The sequence below is a fragment of the Oncorhynchus nerka genome, linkage group LG26 (assembly GCF_034236695.1).
Source record: "Oncorhynchus nerka isolate Pitt River linkage group LG26, Oner_Uvic_2.0, whole genome shotgun sequence".
In the NCBI taxonomy this organism is placed as follows: Eukaryota; Metazoa; Chordata; class Actinopteri; order Salmoniformes; family Salmonidae; genus Oncorhynchus; species Oncorhynchus nerka.
In genome coordinates this window covers 17,582,232-17,602,844 of record NC_088421.1, presented here as the reverse complement: position 1 = coordinate 17,602,844, position 20,613 = coordinate 17,582,232, and the positions used below count along the sequence as shown (strand labels likewise).

General features: G+C 43.4%; 2 protein-coding genes across 3 annotated transcripts; one reads left to right on the top strand and one right to left on the bottom strand.

Annotated features, from left to right (window-relative positions):
* The first annotated feature begins 608 nt into the window (after positions 1 to 608).
* On the top strand, positions 609 to 12,342 carry LOC115110468 (CD9 antigen-like). Its single transcript, XM_029636161.2, has 9 exons — positions 609 to 734; positions 987 to 1,108; positions 6,395 to 6,497; positions 6,724 to 6,821; positions 8,516 to 8,590; positions 8,752 to 8,853; positions 9,004 to 9,093; positions 10,021 to 10,104; positions 11,146 to 12,342. The coding sequence occupies exons 2-9, from the start codon at positions 1,043 to 1,045 to the stop codon at positions 11,218 to 11,220; spliced, it is 693 nt and encodes a 230-aa protein (XP_029492021.1). The 5' UTR covers positions 609 to 734; positions 987 to 1,042; the 3' UTR covers positions 11,221 to 12,342.
* A 56-nt stretch (positions 12,343 to 12,398) lies between these two features.
* LOC115110467 (mucin-2-like) lies at positions 12,399 to 19,691 on the bottom strand. Of its 2 annotated transcripts, XM_029636160.2 has the most exons (13): positions 19,184 to 19,690; positions 18,915 to 19,061; positions 17,890 to 18,011; positions 17,541 to 17,700; positions 17,231 to 17,349; positions 14,707 to 16,756; positions 14,370 to 14,462; positions 13,959 to 14,125; positions 13,749 to 13,843; positions 13,427 to 13,554; positions 13,110 to 13,296; positions 12,798 to 12,918; positions 12,399 to 12,700 (listed from the first exon to the last, which is right to left on the bottom strand). In XM_029636160.2, the coding sequence occupies exons 1-13, from the start codon at positions 19,491 to 19,493 to the stop codon at positions 12,623 to 12,625; spliced, it is 3,777 nt and encodes a 1,258-aa protein (XP_029492020.2). In that variant the 5' UTR covers positions 19,494 to 19,690; the 3' UTR covers positions 12,399 to 12,622. The 2 variants fall into 2 exon arrangements, with proteins under 2 accessions (XP_029492020.2, XP_029492019.2); XM_029636159.2 differs by having other exon boundaries at positions 12,399 to 12,918; positions 19,184 to 19,691.
* Between the last annotated feature and the right edge of the window lie 922 nt (positions 19,692 to 20,613).

Here is a 20,613-nt window from a genome sequence, read left to right as displayed (position 1 = left end):
TCAGTTCTGCTGTTTTGCCTGTGGCTATGAAACTCTGTCCCTGTTCACCAGACCTGCTACCTTGTCGTGCTGCTGCTCCAGTTTCAACTGTTCTGTCTACGACTATGGAACCATAACCTGTTCACTGGACATGCTACCTTGTCCTGGACCTGCTTTTTTCGTACTCCCGAATTGCTGGCTTGTTACACCCTCTACAACCACTGTGATTATTATTTGACCCTGTTGGTCATCTATGAACGTTTGAACATCTTGAAGAACGACCTGACCTTAATTGCTTGCTGTTTGGGGTTTTAGGCTGACGTAAAAAGGGCTTTATAAATACATTTGATTTGATTATGAAAGGCCTATATTATATACTGTATGTGGCTATAATTGTACAGTAAGTACACTTATCTGCTTACTCCGTTTTGCTCATAATTATAATCTCATTATTGCACAACACAACTGATTGTCGCATAACGAACATGTTTTCCCAGAACTAGCCAAAGATAAGTTTCATTTCTCCATCATTGCTACCCTCTGTCTTCTCGTCTTCTGAGGTGTCCTGCCCCCCCCGTCACTCAACAGCCTAATCCAATCAAAGGATTCAATCGGTCCGGGGGTTGGAATTAACCCAGACCAAATCCAACAATAAATTGTCTTCTTCACACAAATCTTCTGAAATTTAAGACCGGTTTGGTGTCGCAGTTGCGTTCTGCAGTGTGAAGAGACTGATCTGAGCGCAAAGAATCCAGGTAGGTTTATATTTGTTCAGGCTTGCGTTACATTTCCCTCACTGTAGCTCGAGGTAGAATATCAAACACAAACTGTTACAAAATGTTTCCAATGAAAGATTCACCTCGCAGTGATTCAAACCTGGCTATGATACTCTATAGTTAACTAAATACTTACACCAACCCTCGACACAGTCTATTACCCATTACCGCTTTTTTCCCACACATATTGTAAACATTTAGATGTTTGAACATATGCAATTCGTTTCACAGGACACCACACTGTATTTCTGACTTCCTGCGTGTAGCGTGTTCGCAAAGCTTTTACCATGGCACTAGACGGATGTGGCCAGCTGTGCAAGTGTTTCCTCATCATGTTCAACATCCTTTTTGCCGTAAGTATCCGTAATCTCACTGTAACTGTAGGCCTATTGGTAACACATTGGTATCTGGTGTGTATGAGAAAGAGAAGGGGGCTGGTGTAAAAATGTAAATTCATTGTGGTAGGTGACGAGTTCAAATGCATTTATTTTTATTTAACTAGGCAAGTGGGTTAAGAACAAATTGTTATTTACAATGGTCTATTTATCTTTGATCAACCTAGGCAGCATTTGCCATTTTCTGATTTGGAAATAAGCTTTGCTTAAAGTCAAATTTAAATTAGATTTATCTTTGTCCAGACCCTTGCTACCATCTCTGTATATTTCCACTGCTGTTAATAACATGTCTGACTGATTAAACCACTTTCCCATCGAAGTACCAATTAATGTCTGTTGCTCACAGTTGTCCATAAAATTGGATTTGTCACATGCCTGAAAATAACTGCTGTGAACTTTACCATGGAATGCTTGCTTATGAGCCCTTCCCAACGATGCAGAGTTTTAAAAGAACAATACAACTGAAATAGTAACACAAAAAATGTAATAAAATACAGGAGAATGGAGCTACAGACAAGGAGTACCAGATCAATGCGCAGAGGTACGAGGTATTTGAGGTCGATATGTACATGAAGGCAGGGTAAAGTGACTAGGTATCAGGATAGACAATAAGAGTAAAATAACGTTGCAGCAGCAAATTATGTGTAAAAGTGTGTGTTTTGTCGGTATGCGTGTGTGCATATGTTGTGTACTCGCACACTAGTTCATTCCATTTATGAACTTCTCCTTCATTTAATGGAAATTAATGATAAGTTTTTGTTTCTCATGTTATGTTTCAAAATGTTGGCATTCATACAGATAATATGCTTGGGTGACCCTTCTGGTCAGACCTTTATATCCAATCAATGTAATAAGAATACAAAAGACGCAACAAAACAACAGTTGCCTTGCTGCTGAAAAGCAGGCCTAAATCATTGAACAGGTAATAGTATGTGAAATATGAGCCGACAGCTGCAAAACCACAGACTTACTGCATCATTGGGGTGTGGTTAGTTCACTCTACCAGCTAACTGATATTCCAAGCAGGAGAATTCCATATTAATTCATCAAAACTAGGAAACGAAACACACAGGCGTGCTGTTTAATTTGTTGAACTAGTTTAGTCCTGGCCCCTGGTTAAGGAAGCTATTCTGTTCAGTATTTATTCTGTTGCTTTCTGTGCTTTGAAAGGAATGCTTTTTTTTTTTTTTTTCTTAATGTCTTGTTTATCTAGATTTCCCAAACTAGACTATTTATTTGTAGTCCTTTTTTGCAAAACAGTGCTGCACCTGACATTACATGATGACATTATTGTCATCATGTTACCAATCATCGTTGTCGGATGAAAACCTCATCTCCAAAACAAACTTTTCAGGAAATTGAGAACTGCCATATTTTCCCATTAACAAACATACAATAATGAAACTTCAGAAGCTATTTTGAATACATTTCTTGTTCTTAGAGTCCTGAAATGTTCACAGTACATCGAGGGGAGTTACTGCTTTCAATATACAGTACCAGTCAAAAGTTTGGGAACACCTACTCATTCCAGGGTTTTTCTTTATTTCTACATTGTAGAATAATAGTGAAGACATCAAAATGATTAAATAACACACATGGAATCATGTAGTAACCAAAAAGTGTTAAACAAATCCAAATATTTTTTTATTTGAGATTCTTCAAAGTAGCCACCCTTTGCCTTGACAGCTTTGCACACTCTTGGCATTCTCTCAACCGGCTTCACCTGGAATTATTTTCCAACAGTCTTGAAGGAGTTCCCACATATGCTAAGCATTGTTGGCTGCTTTTCCTTCATTCTGCGGTCCAACTCATCCCAAACCATCTCAATTGGGTAGAGGTCGGATGATTGTGGAGGCCAGGTCATCTGATGTAGCAATCCATCACTCTCCTTCTTGGTCAAATGGCCCTTACACCGCCTGGAGGTGTGTTGGGACGTTGTCCTGTTGAAAAACAAATGATCGTCCAACTAAGCCCAAACTAGATGGGAATGTGTATTGCTGCAAAATGCTGTGGTAGCCATGCTGGTTAAGTGTGCCTTGAATTCTCAATAAATGAATGACCGTGTCACCAGCAAAGCACCTGCACACCATCACAGCTCCTCCTCCATGCTTCACGGTGGGAACCACACATGCAGAGATCATCCAATCACCTACTCTGCGTCTCACAAAGACACGGCGGTTGTAACCAAAAATCTCAAATTCGAGATTCAGATCAAAGGACAGATTTCCAACAGTCTAATGTCCATTGCTCGTGTTTATTGGCACAAAAAAAGTATATTCTTATTGGTGTCCTTGTAGTGGTTTCTTTGCAGCAATTCGGCCACGAAGGCCTGATTCATGCAGTCTCTGAACAGTTGAACAATAGGGCTATCTTCTGTATACCATCCCTACCTTGGCACAACACAACTGATTGGCTCAAACGCATTAAGGAAAGAAATTCCACAAATTAACTTTTAACAAGGCACACCTGTTAATTATAATGCATTCCAGGTAACTACCTCATGAAGCTGATTGAGAGAATGCCAAGAGTGTGCAAAGCTGTCAAGGCTAAAGGTGGCTACTTTGAAGAATATAAAATATATTTTGATTTGTTTAACACTTTTATTGGTTACTACATGATTCCATATGTGTTATTTCATAGTTTGTCTTCACTATTATTCTACAATGTAGAAAATAGTAAAAATAAAGACAAACCCTTGAATTAGTAGGTGTCCAGACTTTTGACTGGTACTGTAAAAAAAAAAAAGTTTTCATCACACCCAATGTTGGTGTTGCTTGACAATCAACTGAATTTAATTGATTAATTGAACATTGTAGATTTCATAGTAAAATTGAAAGGGATACTTTGGGATTTTGGCAATGAACCCCATTATCTTCTGCCTCAGAATTCAGATGAACTCATGGATACAATTTTTATGTCTCTGCATGCAGTTTGAAGGAAGTTGCTAACTAGTGTAGCGCAATGCTAACTAGCATTAGCACAATGACGAAGTATATGGTAACTGCTAGCATACTAGTATATACAGTTGAAGTCGGAAGTTTACACACTTAGGTTGGAGTCATTAAAACTCGTTTTTCAACCACTCCACAAATTTCTTGTTAACAAACCTAAGTTTTGGCAAGTCTGTTAGGACATCTACTTTGCGCATGACAAGTAATTTTTTCAACAATTGTTTAGACAGATTATTTCACTTCTAATTCACTGTATCACAATTCCAGTGGGTCAGAAGTTTAAGGTGAATGTAAACTTCCGACTTCAACTGTACCATAGACTTCCAGCCATTGTGCTAATGCTAGTAAGCATTAGTTTACCTGCCTTCATACTCAGTGCTTGACAGCAAATTTTTACTGCTTGAGCTCCTGTTCCTCTTATAGAATATTAGCTCAAAAGTGTTGCATCTAATTATAAAGCACTGTTCTGAATGAATGCATGAAAACAGTATTCATGAGTTCATCTGACTGGGGAAGTATATACACTGCTCAAAAAAATAAAGGGAACACTAAAATAACACAGAGATCTGAATGAAATATTCTTATTAAATACTTTTTTCTTTACATAGTTGAATGTGCTGACAACAAAATCACACACATTATCAATGGAAATCAAATGTATCAACCCATGGAGGTCTGGATTTGGAGTCACACTCAAAATTAAAGTGGAAAACCACACTACAGGCTGATCCAACTTTGATGTAATGTCCTTAAAACAAGTCAAAATGAGGCTCAGTAGTGTGTGTGGCCTCCACGTGCCTGTATGACCTGCCTACAACGCCTGGGCATGCTCCTGATGAGGTGGCGGATGGTCTCCTGAGGGATCTCTTCCCAGACCTGGACTAAAGCATCCGCCAACTCCTGGACAGTCTGTGGTGCAACGTGGCGTTGGTGGATGGAGCGAGACATGATGTCCCAGATGTGCTCAATTAGATTCATAAGGTGAATGCACCAATTTGTAAGTCGCTCTGGATAAGAGCGTCTGCTAAATGACTTAAATGTAAATGTAATTCAGGTCTGGGGAACGGGCGGGCCAGTCCATAGCATCAATGCCTTCCTCTTGCAGAAACTGCTGACACACTCCAGCCACATGAGGTCTAGCATTGTCTTTCATTAGGAGGAACCCAGGGCCAACCGCACCAGCATATGGTCTCACAGGGGGTCTGAGGATCTCATCTGGGTACCTAATGTCAGTCAGGCTACCTCTGGCGAGCACATGGAGGGCTGTGCGGCCCCCCAAAGAAATGCCACCCCACACCATGACTGACCCACCACCAAACCGGTCATGCTGGAGGATGTTGCAGGCAGCAGAACGTTCTCCATGGCGTCTCCAGACTGTCACGTCTGTCACATGTGCTCAGTGTGAACCTGCTTTCATCTGTGAAGAGCACAGGGCGCCAGTGGCGAATTTGCCACTCTTGGTGTTCTCTGGCAAATGCCAAACGTCCTGCACGGTGTTGGGCTGTAAGCACAACCCCCACCTGTGGACATTGGGCCCTCATACCACCCTCATGGAGTCTGTTTCTGACCGTTTGAGCAGACACATGCACATTTGTGGCCTGCTGGAGGTCATTTTGCAGGGCTCTGGCAGTGCTCCTCCTGCTCCTCCTTGCACAAAGGCGGAGGTAGCGGTCCTGCTGCTGGGTTGTTGCTCTCCTCCACGTCTCCTGATGTACTGGCCTGTCTCCTGGTAGCGCCTCCATACTCTGGACACTACGCTGACAGACACAGCAAACCTTCTTGCCACAGCTCGCATTGATGTGCCATCCTGGATGAGCTGCACTACCTGAGACACTTGTGTGGGTTGTAGACTCCGTCTCATGCTACCACTAGAGTGAAAGCACCGCCAGCACTCAAAAGTGACCAAAACATCAGCCAACTGGAACTGAGAAGTGGTCTGTGGTCACTCCTTTATTGGGGGTGTCTTGCTAAATGCCTATAATTTCCACCTGTTGTCTATTCCATTTGCACGACAGCATGTGAAATTTATTGTCAATCAGTGTTGCTTCCTAAGTGGACAGTTTGATTTCACAGAAGTGTGATTGACTTGGAGTTACATTGTGTTGTTTAAGTGTTCCCTTTATTTTTTTTGAGCAGTGTAGATAGCGGGCTTCGTTGCCAAAATCCAGAAGTATCCCTTTAATACTAGAACATCTTTTACACTATATTTGTAACATCTTGTGTGAGACTGATCTTTAGATGTGGTTACACAAACTGTTTCATGCACAGTTTTTGTTGTTTGTTCCTCTGACAGCTGGTGGGTATGGCGATGTTCGGGTTGGGCTTGTGGCTGAGGTTCAGCTCTGAGACCAGAGGATTTTTCAACATAGACCTCAACACACAACAGTTTGTCATCGGTGAGCTCACACAACTCTACTCTACTAATTTCAGCCCCAAATGTTTTGGAAAGCTTTTTACAGCTGTAAGCCATGGATAGACAGACTATACAACTTTGTTTATTAATGACTTATAAATGATTTTCAAATAGTTTATAAAGTATAACTTAAGTGTTACTGAAAAATAATTAGTGCTGAACAGTGAACATTGACAAATGAGCATCTCTCGCTCTCTCTCATACTGTAGGTGTGTCAGTGTTGATTGCGTTAGGAGCAGTGATATTGCTCGTGGCTGTTTTCGGAGACTATGGAGCATGCAATGAGAATATGAATGGATTGGCAGTGGTAAGCTACAACGAAAAGAAAAACAGCATCCATTTTCCATTAGTTACACTACACTGAAGTGGGGGCACAAAGTATTTGACAGCCCTGATTTAGAGGCTTGAGTGGGCAGAGGTAAGTAACCTTAGCTAATAATGTCACGTCCTGACCTTAGTTCCTTTTTTATGTCTCTATTTTGGTTTGGTCAGGGCGTGAGTTGGGGTGGGCATTCTGTTTTGTTCTATGTTTTGTATTTCTGTGTTTGGCCTGGTATGGTTCCCAATCAGAGGTAGCTGTCTATCGTTGTCTCTGATTGAGAACCATACTTAGGTAGCCTGTTCCCACCTGTGTTGGTGGGTAGTTGTTTTGTGTTGTTTCACCTGACAGGACTGTTTCGTTTCTTACATTCTCGTTGTTATTTTTGTTTCGTGTTCTGTTATATTAACATGGACACTTACCACGCTGCGTGTTGGTCCGATCTTAACTACTCTTCCTCAGACGAAGAGGAGAACCGTTACAAATAAGAACATGCATGTTAGTTTCACTTCCTAATAAGAGTTCCTCACTAGAAAGTATCTAAACTTGTTCAGCCCAATATGTCACCCAAAGCCCTTACCCACAAAGCACCAGTGGAAATCTAATCTGTGACATGGGAGCATTTGGATTGTTGAGTGATCCTGCTGCTTTTTCCCACCACAGAATTCTCAGGTTCTCCTTGCCGCACCTCTGACCTCTCAAGGGCCTAGCAAGCGCTTGTCATCAATCTCTCAACTGATCCGCTACCTCGAGCCATGGTGCACTTTGCAACCATCGAGGAGCACTGGGAATCTCGCCTCTGTCTGAGAAAGCCAAAGACTTTTAAGCTTCCATTTAACAAGAGCTTGAGATAGGAAATACTTGCTTCCTGTATGAAGCTTTGCTGCAGGACATTTTTGTGTATGACCAACTCTGTGGGTGACCTGTTTCCTGGTTTACCACCACCATGGGTATAGCAACAGGTTTCCAGTTCTTAGGGATAGTGAGTTCAAGGAAGAGATCAAAGGCTCTAACAAAGTCCCTAGATTTGGAAAACACTTTCACAGCATGAAATAAACCAAACTATTATTATTATTAGCTATTCCTCTACGAAACACACTACAGTTTTTGATGTCAGAGAGAAACAGATGATGCAATTATGATTGCTTCGTATCTCAAATTGACAAAGCAATGCACTTACTAATTTACAGCTATGATGAGCTGAAACGTGTTTTTGGCTGAAGGTTCAAGGTAGAAATCACAGTAAATGATTTATCTTGCTCAGAGCTTCCTGTTGCCATTTTGTGTCAGCGATTGCTTTCTCTGTGTGGTTTATTATTGGATGCATGACTGCGAGCGTGTCATACAGTATGTAATCGCTCTCACATTAAAATCAGCACTCATGTTGAGGAATGTTAGCAATTCTATGCTTGAGTAGCTTGTGAAGATAGCCAGTGATTTACTTTAGTGGCACATTGTAACCTTCACACAGTTTCTCAGAAAGGTCATGGTTTTTCGTCATTGTTGCAACTTTAAATTCAACTTTATTTATTGTTCATACATTTAACGTCACAACACAACTAAGAAATACGGAAATGTAAAGGGAAGTTTCTACATATACTGTGATACTGGGTTTTTATGTATGGTAATTCATACCGTATGTGTTCTGCTGTTTACCTGACTTGTTTACCTGTCCTTCCCAGTTTTCCTGCCTGCTGGCTATCCTGGCTGGAGTAGAGATTGCAGCCGGTGTGTTCGCCTACATGAGAAGCGATGTGGTGAGAGAGGGAAGGGAAAGAGAATTATGAATAATAAACAACTTCAAGCCAAGGCTTTCCTTTCACGCAGATCACCAAACCCTGTGCTATTTCATGAAATGGTAGTAGTCAACAGTGTGACTCTACCTCATGTGTTGTTGTCTTCTCTTTGTGCTGTGCAGGTGGGAGAGCAGCTGGCAAAATTCTATATGACTGTGTACGCTCAGTATGTGGACAAAGGAGACCCTGGCTTGGCTGTTACCCTGTCCATGTTCCACAATGTGGTAAAGATCAAACCTATTCCCAAACTATTAATAGCATCACAGCTTTAGTTAGGCACATTTCACTCCATCAGAGCTAATTCAATCCACAGCTCTATAACAATTATGTACACATTCTGAATTGCACTTGCCTTTTCTCTCTCTCTCTTCTAGTTGCACTGCTGTGGACTCATTGGTGCCTTGGACCTCTTGGTAAAAAAAACATGTCCCAAAACTGGCATTTGGGACACCTTAACTCTCCCTGTGAGTGTGTTCATTATAGAACAAATCCTATAAACTTGAGAAACATGTGCACCTTGAACTTCAATGTATTTCATGCATTGTTGTCTAGCCAATGGATATTTGCGAGTATATGTAAGGTGCAGGCCTGCCCGCTCATTAGGCAGACGCCTGTGGCGGCAGATTGACGAGGGTGGCATTTTCTAAGCTAAGCTGAACAAGACCAACAACGCATAAAGCCTCACATTATTCTACCTAAAAACAAAGAAAAATTCACTCAATCAATGGCAAATGGGCTTTAGGTGAGCGCTGATGCCGCCCTATGCCCACTTCCTCAAAGGCGCAACATTTTTAGCTTGTCTGTTCACAGTGCGCCTCTCCAGGGTGCTGTTGGCTCCACCAACATTCTGTCAAAAACATTATCTAGCGTAAATCATGTAGCAGATACAGGATATGGTAGAAAGAGTATGTGGCCTTTTCTGTAGCCTACAGGCTGGAGATGAAATCTATGACAATGTAATGAGATGGACACATATGCAACATGCAGGTTTCTCCAATCAAAGAGCCAAACCTAAATGGCGCCCAATCAAACAAAAATGCCCTGACATGTTAAAAATAGAATAGAACCGAAAATAAACTTGATTTCAACATCTGGAAAAAAACGTAGTTTTGCTGGGTGGTAAATTTCTTTCTCTCGCCTAGGGTGGCAGAACAGCCATGACCGGCCCTGTACAGGTGCATAGGATACGGTCCTTTTTCATATTGACTGTATAACTGACTATAATAAAAACATATGTAAAATAATCTGTCAAGACTGACAAATTACATTTGTTACTTCGTTTATTTCCCTATAGAGGCATCGAGGAGGCTGGCCTAGATATCCATATCTCTGCTCTGTACTGAACCCAAGGCCCTAACCCGTCCCCCTCTGGTCTCTCTGTCCCCCTGCAGGCCTGCCCCACAGTGATCCTCAACCTCTTTGAGTCCAAAGCGCCTCTGGTGATGGGCCTCTTCCTTGGGACTGCTGCTATGCTGGTAGGTAATACTACACCGACACACAGTTTAGTGGTCAAATTTGTGAACCAGGGGAGATGTTGCTGCAGGGTCAGAAATGCACTGGTTAGAAGAGAGAGCAACAGATGGGTGTTGTGTTACACATTGTTCCCGGGCTGAATGTGATGATGAAACTGATTGTCAGAGGAGAGTTGAAGCAAATCCCAAGATTTTAATGTTTCCCTTTTCAACCTTTTGCTTCTCCTTTGTAGTAACCCATACCTTCATCTGTCGCTCACCCTGTTACTTCATGTGGTCTAATCCTGAAGGTGATGGGGGGCGATCACTCACCCTGTTACTTCATGTGGTCTAATCCTGAAGGTGATGGGGGGGCGATCACTCACCCTGTTACTTCATGTGGTCTAATCCTGAAGGTGATGGGGGGCTGTCGCTCACCCTGTTACTTCATGTGGTCTAATCCTGAAGGTGATGGGGGGCTGTCGCTCACCCTGTTACTTCATGTGGTCTAATCCTGAAGGTGATGGGGGGCGATCACTCACCCTGTTACTTCATGTGGTCTAATCCTGAAGGTGATGGGGGGCGATCGCTCACCCTGTTACTTCATGTGGTCTAATCCTGAAGGTGATGGGGGGGCGATCACTCACCCTGTTACTTCATGTGGTCTAATCCTGAAGGTGATGGGGGGCGATCACTCACCCTGTTACTTCATGTGGTCTAATCCTGAAGGTGATGGGGGGCGATCACTCACCCTGTTACTTCATGTGGTCTAATCCTGAAGGTGATGGGGGGGTGATCACTCACCCTGTTACTTCATGTGGTCTAATCCTGAAGGTGATGGGTGATCGCTCACCCTGTTACTTCATGTGGTCTAATCCTGAAGGTGATGGGTGATCGCTCACCCTGTTACTTCATGTGGTCTAATCCTGAAGGTGGGGGGGCGATCACTCACCCTGTTACTTCATGTGGTCTAATCCTGAAGGTGATCACTCACCCTGCTCTCTTTATATTATCCCCTTCTGCTTAACCCTTTCCTCCCTCATCACCATCTACTGTTGCTCCTAGATCACAGCCCTGGTGTGCTGCAGCATCCTCATGAAACAGATCAAGAAGAGTCGCTTCTCTGCCCCTGTGTACTGAGGGGACAGGACCACCACCACGTTCAAACATTTCTCCACTATGAGACCAAACCAGATGGTTGTCATTCAGTGACCATCACCCCATCCTGTCACGTAATACTTCCGGAGAGGTGCCCAATAAAAATGTCCTAATTAGCTTTCATTCATTTGCGTAGCTGGACAGGGCTCTTGATCATCTGGACATGCTTTAGATGACATAGGAACAGGGCAAGACACTGTTGCTCTGCCCCTCTTCCCACTGTAGTCCTTAATCTCTTTTTTTTTTACCTTAAAAAAAATCACTGTTACCGAATGTATATAGCTGCGCTTGCTGACATTAATGCTGCTTACATGAAAGGGACCATTTTATTAAGTCATACGGAGCATTAAATGAGGGCACTGCTGTAATCAGACAAGTGAAGCACTGTCCAACATTACCTTTCCCTGTAATCACATCAGTTTAGAATCATGTTTGTGTTACAATATCCATAGCAATGTACTGCTGACAGAATTAGTATCTTAACTGGATTCATCCGTATTTGGTTCTCTATGCCAAATTAAGTACATTATTAATAACATCTAATCATGCTACACAATTACAATACTAATCCCAACTCCAGCTCCACTTGTACACCCTGAGGTGATATTAGACTGATTTCTTCATTCCATGTTTGGATGTTGACGTGGGATGATATGCAAAGTTCAGTCAGGAATCCTTAAATATGACTCTGGAACATTGTTTGCTTGACTTATTCTGTTACTTTGATGCCAATTTCTGCTTATTAAAAATCAGTTCACATGCTAAACTAATGTTTGCAACTGGGATACATTTCCTTTTGAGTCACTCCAATCGCAGCGGGCTTGGGAATGATGTCTCCCTGAATGCCCCATCAGGCAGCAGTTGTACTGGAGGCTGTTGAGTGTGATAGAATAAACACTTCATATGGAGTGGCTTGGTACACTAGCCAAAGTGTTGCCGTGTCAGGCAGGAGTGGGCCAAATGGTGTACCTTACCAGGTCAAGTGTCTTGTAGGAAGTCTTACGAGAACAGCTTATGTTCTGTTACAAGCTAATACTACTGACTGTAAACTTGGCACCAAATGGAGCTTTTTTTTGTTAAAATAAAGTTGTTTTTTTCTTCCTCGTCTGATGTCATTGTGCTTACTGCATGACTGAATAAGTGCTGGAGAAAAAAAATCATTGAGTAAATGTGTATTTATTAATTTGTTCAGTTGTCCAGCTTTGGTCCTACAAATGAATAACAGTTAATGTAACAAATACACGAGTGTCAAGTTGAACACTAAGAAACACGTACATTTGAGCACTACAGTATTAATACAGTACATTTTAGTAACTTCAAGAAATGGATGGTTTATACTCCTACCTTGTGCTCACAATTATCCAAACCGTTATAGGAGTGTTAATTAAACTAAACTGAAGCAGCCCTCAATACAGTCCCCGTCTGATGGGGAGCACACCTCCGTGGAGCACATGAAGTAGATCTGTTGTGGATGAGGACAGGACAACACATTCAAATGCACTGATCAGACAGTAATGTATCAAACTGTCTATAATATGACACCATTGGCTGAAACGGACCTCCAGGTGGGAGGGACTTCCTGTGGGTAAAGACTGGAAGGTGGTGATTGTGAGCCTCCGGGTGTGACGGGGTTGGGCAGGTGGTGGGGGAGGGGCCTGGGAGTCACCACGGCTGGGACAGCTGAAAAATGAGACAAAACAACATGGAGGTTCAGACAATAACTGCCTGTTCACTATATGGACAGTTATTTAGTGGAGCTGAGCAGTAGGTTCTGTGGAAAAACCTATAAAATATGGATATTTCACACAGCTATGAAGTGCTTTCTCTGCTGTTGCATGTAAACAAACAGGAACTATAGTGGAACAACCTACCCATCATAGATGAGCAGCCAGCGGGCCCGTGGTGTGTCTGGGTAGGCCAGACAGTAGTGCACCAGGAGCACCAGGCCAGGGGCCATGTCTGGGGGGCTCAGCAGACCCACTTCCAGGTGCAAAGGTCGCCCCTGAAGTAGACTGAGTGGTCGATGTTTCTCTGAGTAGAAGCTGCTGTAGTGCTCATCTACAGGCAGAGGCAAATATGGGGAGGGTAAGTGGTTAGTTGGCAGATGCAGTATGATAAAACCCACTCCTCAGAGTCCTACATAGCTCTGCTGCTACTCCTGAAGGTTTCATTACTTATATAGTCCTACCTGTAGCGATTCGTAGCTGGACAACCAATGAGCCCTGAGTGGGGACAGGGGGGCTAGGGGTGGTGTTCATCACCTGGTACCTCACCCTTCCGGGAGAACCAGGAAAAGACCTGCACTCCACCATCAACCTACACAGAAGACAAGCTCATGTTGCACTAACTCTACACCGATTTGTAATCTCATCCCATCTGTACTAAAGGATTGCAAGTTCATCATCATGGTTTGAAAGCATTAGCATTCAAAATGGTAACTTCTGGGAAAAATAATGAAATACATTTGCTGGGGATTTGAACCATTTGTTCAGGTAGTAAAATGGCTTTACCGGACAGGTGAGTCTTCAGACGTGGTGCTGTGTTTATGTTGTGTGGAAAGTAGAGCGTTGAACTCCAACAAGTGGACCATGGCCTGACCATCCTCCTAACCAAACAGACACGAGCAACAGGGAAAAAGAAGGAGCATCAAACGATAACACACAGGTAATATGTTGAACAGTTATACAAGGATGTTGAGGAGCAAGTGTACAGTAACTTACGTATCTGTGCACTCCACAGCCATCCAGGGGTACACTGTACAGGTCAGAGGTCATCCTCTGGGGGGTACAGGACACATGGCTGTCCGCAGGTAGAGGGGGAAGGGAGACCGTGGGATCCACCAGAGAGCCAGGGACCGCAAAGACAAATTGACGCCCCGATGTACACTCTGAGGGTTGACACACATACACAGCCTGAGGACCTAAGACACAGCACATTGTGTAAACTAATGAGTAGCAAAGCAGTTTGAAAGCTGACATTCCCGAAATACCAAGCATGTGCACATGGCCTTGGACATGCTGGAAGACCATTTCCACTCCTCCGAGAAGTGTTGTGATGTCGGCGAAACACCAAACTGTTATGGCTTTTCCATAGCAACACCAAGACCAGTAGCTTGAGATCGAGAGACTAACCATTCACAAGGTAAGAGCAGCAACCTAAGGATCCGTCACAGTCCTGGTCGGACAAGCCACAGGGTGTGTGTGTATCAGCCTTGAAACCAGGGTCTGTATGGAGGGAAAGGAAACAGTACTGGTGTGACAAACCAGGTTTATGAACTTCTACTTAAGAAAGTGGATATTTGTTACGGAAGTAAAAACCAATTACACAGTGGTCTCCAGGATCACCTAGTAGAGGTGAGGTGCCCTCTTGTGGCTCTTTATAGTGCCTGCACTGATATGAGACAACCACAGCCTTTCAATAGTGGTGCAGTTCACACATACAGTAGAAATATTCAAGATGAAGACTCACCTTTTATCACGGGGTCTGACAGATCTCCAGGGGGACCTGGGTTGGGACGATGAGGCGAAGGAATGGTTGAAGGTTGTGGATGAATGATGTGATGGTGTGAGGGGTTATGAGTGGGGTTGGTGGTAGGATGGGGTGCATGGGTTGGACTCGCCACAGGAGTGCGGGCAAAGCTTCCTCTTCTATAATGGTCAGAATCTAGGTAAGCTTGAGCCCCTGATGTCTTTTCGGCGTGTGTACTGGGATCATAGCTTTGGTCCTGGTCATAGATGGACATTCCAGGATGGTAGTAGTAGTAGGGGTCAAAGGGAAAAGGTGGGATTTCAGGAGTTGTAGATTCTGTGGTTGGAGTGGAGGTTTGAGGACTGTTAGTGGCAGGAGAAGGCAGAGGTTGGGTAGTAATCTGGATAGGCATTTTGGCCTGGGAATAGTCATATGGAAGGGCTGGCTGGTGAAAGGTTTCCATAGTGTGATGAGCAGGGGTCTGAGATGGAGGAGTCAGAGCTCCTTTAGATGGGGCAGAAGATGCATGATCAACAGGTTGGGGTAATCTGTATGGATCATAAGGCATTGAGTAGTAATAGTATGGGTGATCGTAGTAGTGTGGATAAACTGGATGGCCAGATGCTGGAGTAGAGGTTGAAGAGGATGCAGGCGGAGCAGTGGGGAGGACAGTAACAGGGTTTTGTTCTTGTTGAGGGTTGCTGATGGGTGATTTCAGATGAGGGTAGTACAACGGGGGGAAGTTTGGAAAGAGAAGAGGTTGGGTTGCAGCATGGGCAACAGAGGTAAAACTAGTAGACAGGCTCTGGGCTGTGTGTGAATTGGAGGGCTGTTGTTGTGGAGGCCATTTCAGGTGACCATGAGGGTGCGACTTTCCACTTTGATCAGGAGACGACGCAGGGGGAGATGGGACAACTGGAGGATGTTCGTCCATGGGTCTAGAGGGATTGTTGGTCTGGAGACCAAGTCTATGTTTCTGGATCAGTGGAGGCTTGTAGGGAAAATTAAGTGTGTATTGGTAGAATGGGATCTCTAGTAAAGTGGGAGATGAGTTAGGGGAAGTGATAGGTTTCAAAGGTTGAAGATGAATAAACGGGTTATCAGGGTGATGGGATCTCTTGACTTCACCACTGGGTGTTAGTGGGGTGTAGTAGTGAGGATAGGGTGGAGGGTGAGGCACATGAGGAACAGGAGTTATACGGTGTGTTTGTGAACTGCTAACCGGGAGAGTAAAGGAGTGAGAGGCAGGGGTAACAGGCCGAGGGTGTTGGGGTGGGTTATAGGGAGGCACTTTGGGGTGGTAGAGGTAGTAGTGCGGAAACACCCAGGAGATCGGGTTAAGGTTGTGAGGGGCAGGTGGTTCAACCTGAGGACCATTGGTGGAAGTACCCGTCTTGGCACCATTACTGGGCCCTTGAGGTGGCTCAAGGATAGGGATGTTGGGGTGATGGTAGTTGTGGTAGTATGGGTGGCGAGTATACTCAGGGGGTCGGAGAGTGGGGGCTTCAGAGTGAACTGGATGACCAGCTGTAGTGGAAGAATACTGAGTAACATGGGGGTTATTGTAGTGGGGGTGGCTTGGGACAGGAGTGTGGCCTGGCTTCGACTCAGTGGGGCCTGTAGTTGGGAGTTGAGAGGGGGGACTAGAGGAGAGGGGTGACTGGTATGACTCACTGAGGGGCATCGTGTGGAGGTAGTAATACTGAGAGAATGGGTAGGCCTGAAGACGCTGAGCCAGGGGAGGATGGACAGAGGGGCCTGTAGTCAAGGGAGAAGTAACATGGATACCAGGGCTGGGAGGCTGATCAGGGGGCAATGTGGGCAGGGGATTAAATGGGAAGGATGGGTGAAGCACTGGGTAAGACAGGGTTATGGAAGAAGGGTTAGACAGCAGGGTTGAAGAAACTGAGCTTGTTGGGCCCATAGTTACATAATGGGGGAAATCTGCTGCAGGTCGGAGGGGTTGTGTTACTTGGACAGGCAGAGAAGAAGGACAGGCCAGTGTGACAGCTCTCTCCCCTATTTGAAGAGAGAGAGTGTATTTTCCATCCTGGAAGAAAATGTCCATTATTTCAGTTAGTGAAATACACAGGAAACTTTAGAGCATGAACAACCCAGCAGCGTTGCAGTTCTTGACAGAAACCGGTGAGCTTGACACCTACTACCATACCCCGTTCAAAGGCACTGCAATCTCTTGTTTTGCCAATTCAACCCTCTGACTGGCACACATACACAATTCATGTCTCCAGGCTCAAAAAATTATATTTTACCCATCTCCTCCCCTTCATCTACACTGATCGAAGTGGATCTAACAAGTGACATCAATAAGGGATCAAAACTTTCACCTGGCCAGTCCTGGAAAGAACAGGTGTTCCTAATGTTTTGTTCACAGTGTAAAATGCAACATTATTAAGCAAAGAAATTGTTTCAGCAAATTTCATGTAAAAGCAAAAAGGACAGTCAAGTAGCCCTGAGTCATCATTTCCATCCCAAGTCATAGCGCAATAGGAGTGCCATGGCTCACCTTTGATGTGATCCCACAGGCAGTGAAGGGTGCAGATATGACCAGCTCTCCATGTTGCCTGTCCATACTGTAGCCACACTGTAGGGCCAGCGAAAGCAGTGGCATCCATTTTCTTCTAACTGCAGGGGGAAACCAACACAGCTCACATACAGACCTGACAGTAGCCTCACAAACTCATCATAGCTGTAGAAATAGTTACAGAAACATTGGATTCAGTCCAAATGATGTCTCTAAATCGGTCTATTCAGCAGCGATAGCGTGCAGGCGGAGTAAAATTGTGATAAATTATACTATATAACTCCACAGTTACCCTGGACTCTGAGCTCCTCTTTGGCTCCTTGAACTTGCAGTCTGACAGTCATTCCCTGAGATGAGCAGCAGAGGGAGGAGGGGGCCAGGGCCTGGGACATTGGGCAGGACATCTTCACAGGGGTCCCTCTCCAGATCAGAGGCAACACATAACTACCATCCTGTCAGCAGGCCAAAGGAAAGGAGTGAATAACGGTGTGTGAAGAACAATAGAAAAAGCTTTTATGTTGACAGAATGACAGTCACAGAACAGTTTTCACCTGCCAGTCTGACAAGTTCAGAGAATGGATTGTGACTATGGACATCAAGTTACTTTTAAGCAGGGCAGAGGGGGTTGAGTGCTACTTTACCACTTCTTGGTTGACGTGACAGGCATTATAAGGTACCACAAACGTCAAGTCTCGCCAGGTCGACTCGACGGAGTAGCCACATTGAGAGGGTAGTTGGGCCAGGGGGACAGCAGAGGCATTCGCTAAAGGCAAGAGGACAAATGAATAAAATAGCCTACAGCTATGCATCATTCACACCCACACTCCTTGTGGTCAGACTTAGGCTCCTTTTAGTCCATTATTGGGCTAACTTTACTCCTTATAGTCCAAGGACTTTACATGTTCTGTTTAAAGGCAAATTGGCTCTGGAATCCAAAATAGTCAAATACTCCATCTTAAACAGGAATCCATTTTCAATTGCAGTATATCTCTAGAAACATAAATCCCTCTACTTTCATACCACGTCAAAATCATTTCATATATGAAAATACTGTACACTGTTTTAACACAGTTGCAGCCAATAGTATTTTTTGGTGACGTCTCAAGTTTGTGGCGTCCGTCTTCCATTTACACAAAGGTGTTCAGAGACGCAGATAGCCAATTAGCACAGTAGTCCACTGTCTTCCGTATTATTCTGTACGTAAATCCGTGACACTCCATTTAGTATGATATGCTACATTTCGTATGGTATGTATTAATTTGTGGGGAAAATGGCTAACGTTAGCTAGGTTAGGGATTAAGGTTAAAGGGTTATTACGTAAACTGTTTTATGTAACCATAGCAAACTCATTGGAGTGTCCCAGATTTACACATACTATGTTACGTCTAGGTTGGGCCTAACTCTAAAGGCGTGTAACAATTTAAAATGTTTGTTTTTATAAAATTATGTCTTGCTTATATAAAATATAAGGTCCTTATGCTTCCAAAACCCTACCCCAAGCGATGCGAGTTAATGTTCAGACCGAGCATCGGGGCTCTTAAAAAAAAATATATATATATATATATATAATAAAATAAACACTGCCCTGTACAGAAGACACCATCCAATGACGAATGTGTAACGGAACTGAGTCGTGAACAACGGGATAGGTCACTGTCCGATTTACCTCTGTCTACTAACAGATGTAGGGCTCGTCTCCCTCTGACAGTGAGGGTCATAGACTCATCTCCACATTCTACGTCTGGCTCCATTCTCATCCAGCTCTCTGCTTTCGCTATATCACCTCGAACTCGGATCTTTCCTGCACGCACTCCTAAAATAGACACAACATTAGCCTATTATGCATATTTTGAGCAAGGAAATACGTGGCTAGTCAAACTAAACAAGTTGAATGGTAGAATAGGCTACATGACAGACAGCCCACCTATAGCTTACCTGGAGTTACTGAATCTGAGTGGTATGCCATTTGTGAGTGGTTCTCATCGTTTCCTGTGATAGAAAACTTTCCACGATGTAAATTCTGAATTTTTCCTTGATTGCAATCGATATTACTATAGGATTTAAATGGTAAACCTTCCGAATGCTTCTCCTCGTGTTGTTTGGCATGGTACTTGTCGTTCTTATCATTGAATACCACCATTCGTTTTCTACCTGAAAGTCGTGATCTGTTCAATTCTTCAAAGTCCGGAGATAACGTGCGAACATATACATTTTCGTATGATTCACCAATTTCACGTGCTGGCATTTCTACGCGGTTTCTTGACAGGTTTGTTTGACGGACGTTGGTATTTGTCTTCGGGGTGTAATGAGTCAGTTTATCATTACGGGAGACACTGTCACTTGAAAGTGGATTTTGTGTGGATTCTGTGAACTCAACAGGTGTGTGGATTATTATTTTACCCGTCGAATCGTGAGCCTGACCTCGCAGATACCGAGTGATTGTTAGAATGTAAAGTAGGAGGACACCGTAACATTTATGTGTAAAATACATTGCCAATATGATTGTTTCTCAACGTACATTAACACACTGGGACGAGGGGAAAGGTATATTTTGAATGCTTCCGTAAGCACCACATGTGTTCACTGATTCAACCTCAAGTAGTCTTAATTGATAATTAGTCTCAACAATGGCATGCTGATTCCAATTATGCTTGTCATTTCTACAGGGGTATATAATTACAGGTTTGCTATATAATTTACCATAATAAAAGTCACGTTGAAACTTAACCACAATACGTTAGAGATGACAGGCTCTCTTCTCTCCACAAGAGGGTGGTATTGTCATACAAGTCAAAGCACACATTGAATTCTCCACTCCCCCCACCCTTACCCTGGTATGGCCAAGTAACCTTACGCAGTTCCTAAAACTTTGCTTTGTTAATATGGTAGGAAAATAAACCATCATCTGCTGTAGCACAAGAACGTCAGCAATTGCTGAGAGGTGAACCTGACCCTAATCAAGTTTCACCTTTGAATGTATGGGTTAGGGAACCTGCTTTTGTACCAACTCACATGACATAATACTATAGTATACTATGGTATAAATACTACAGTATTGCTATATTTATATACTATAGTATTCACCATAGTGTTTTAGCAGAGTATTATTGTATTAATAGTATTAATAGTGTATTATTTACTTCACTGTATTGTTTTTGTATCTTTGACATAGAAGTGGGGTCCATAATCTGTATGTAGGTAGGACTGGAGCCTGAACTGATAGTTCAGCTCTTCTGCTCTCTTCTGTAACCTGTGGGGAACACAACATATGATCTATACTTGGCATGTAAGGTTTCTCACTGATGGCTGGCACAAATTGGGATATTTTTTTGTGTGGAAATTTCCCTGAAATCAATTTGGAATAA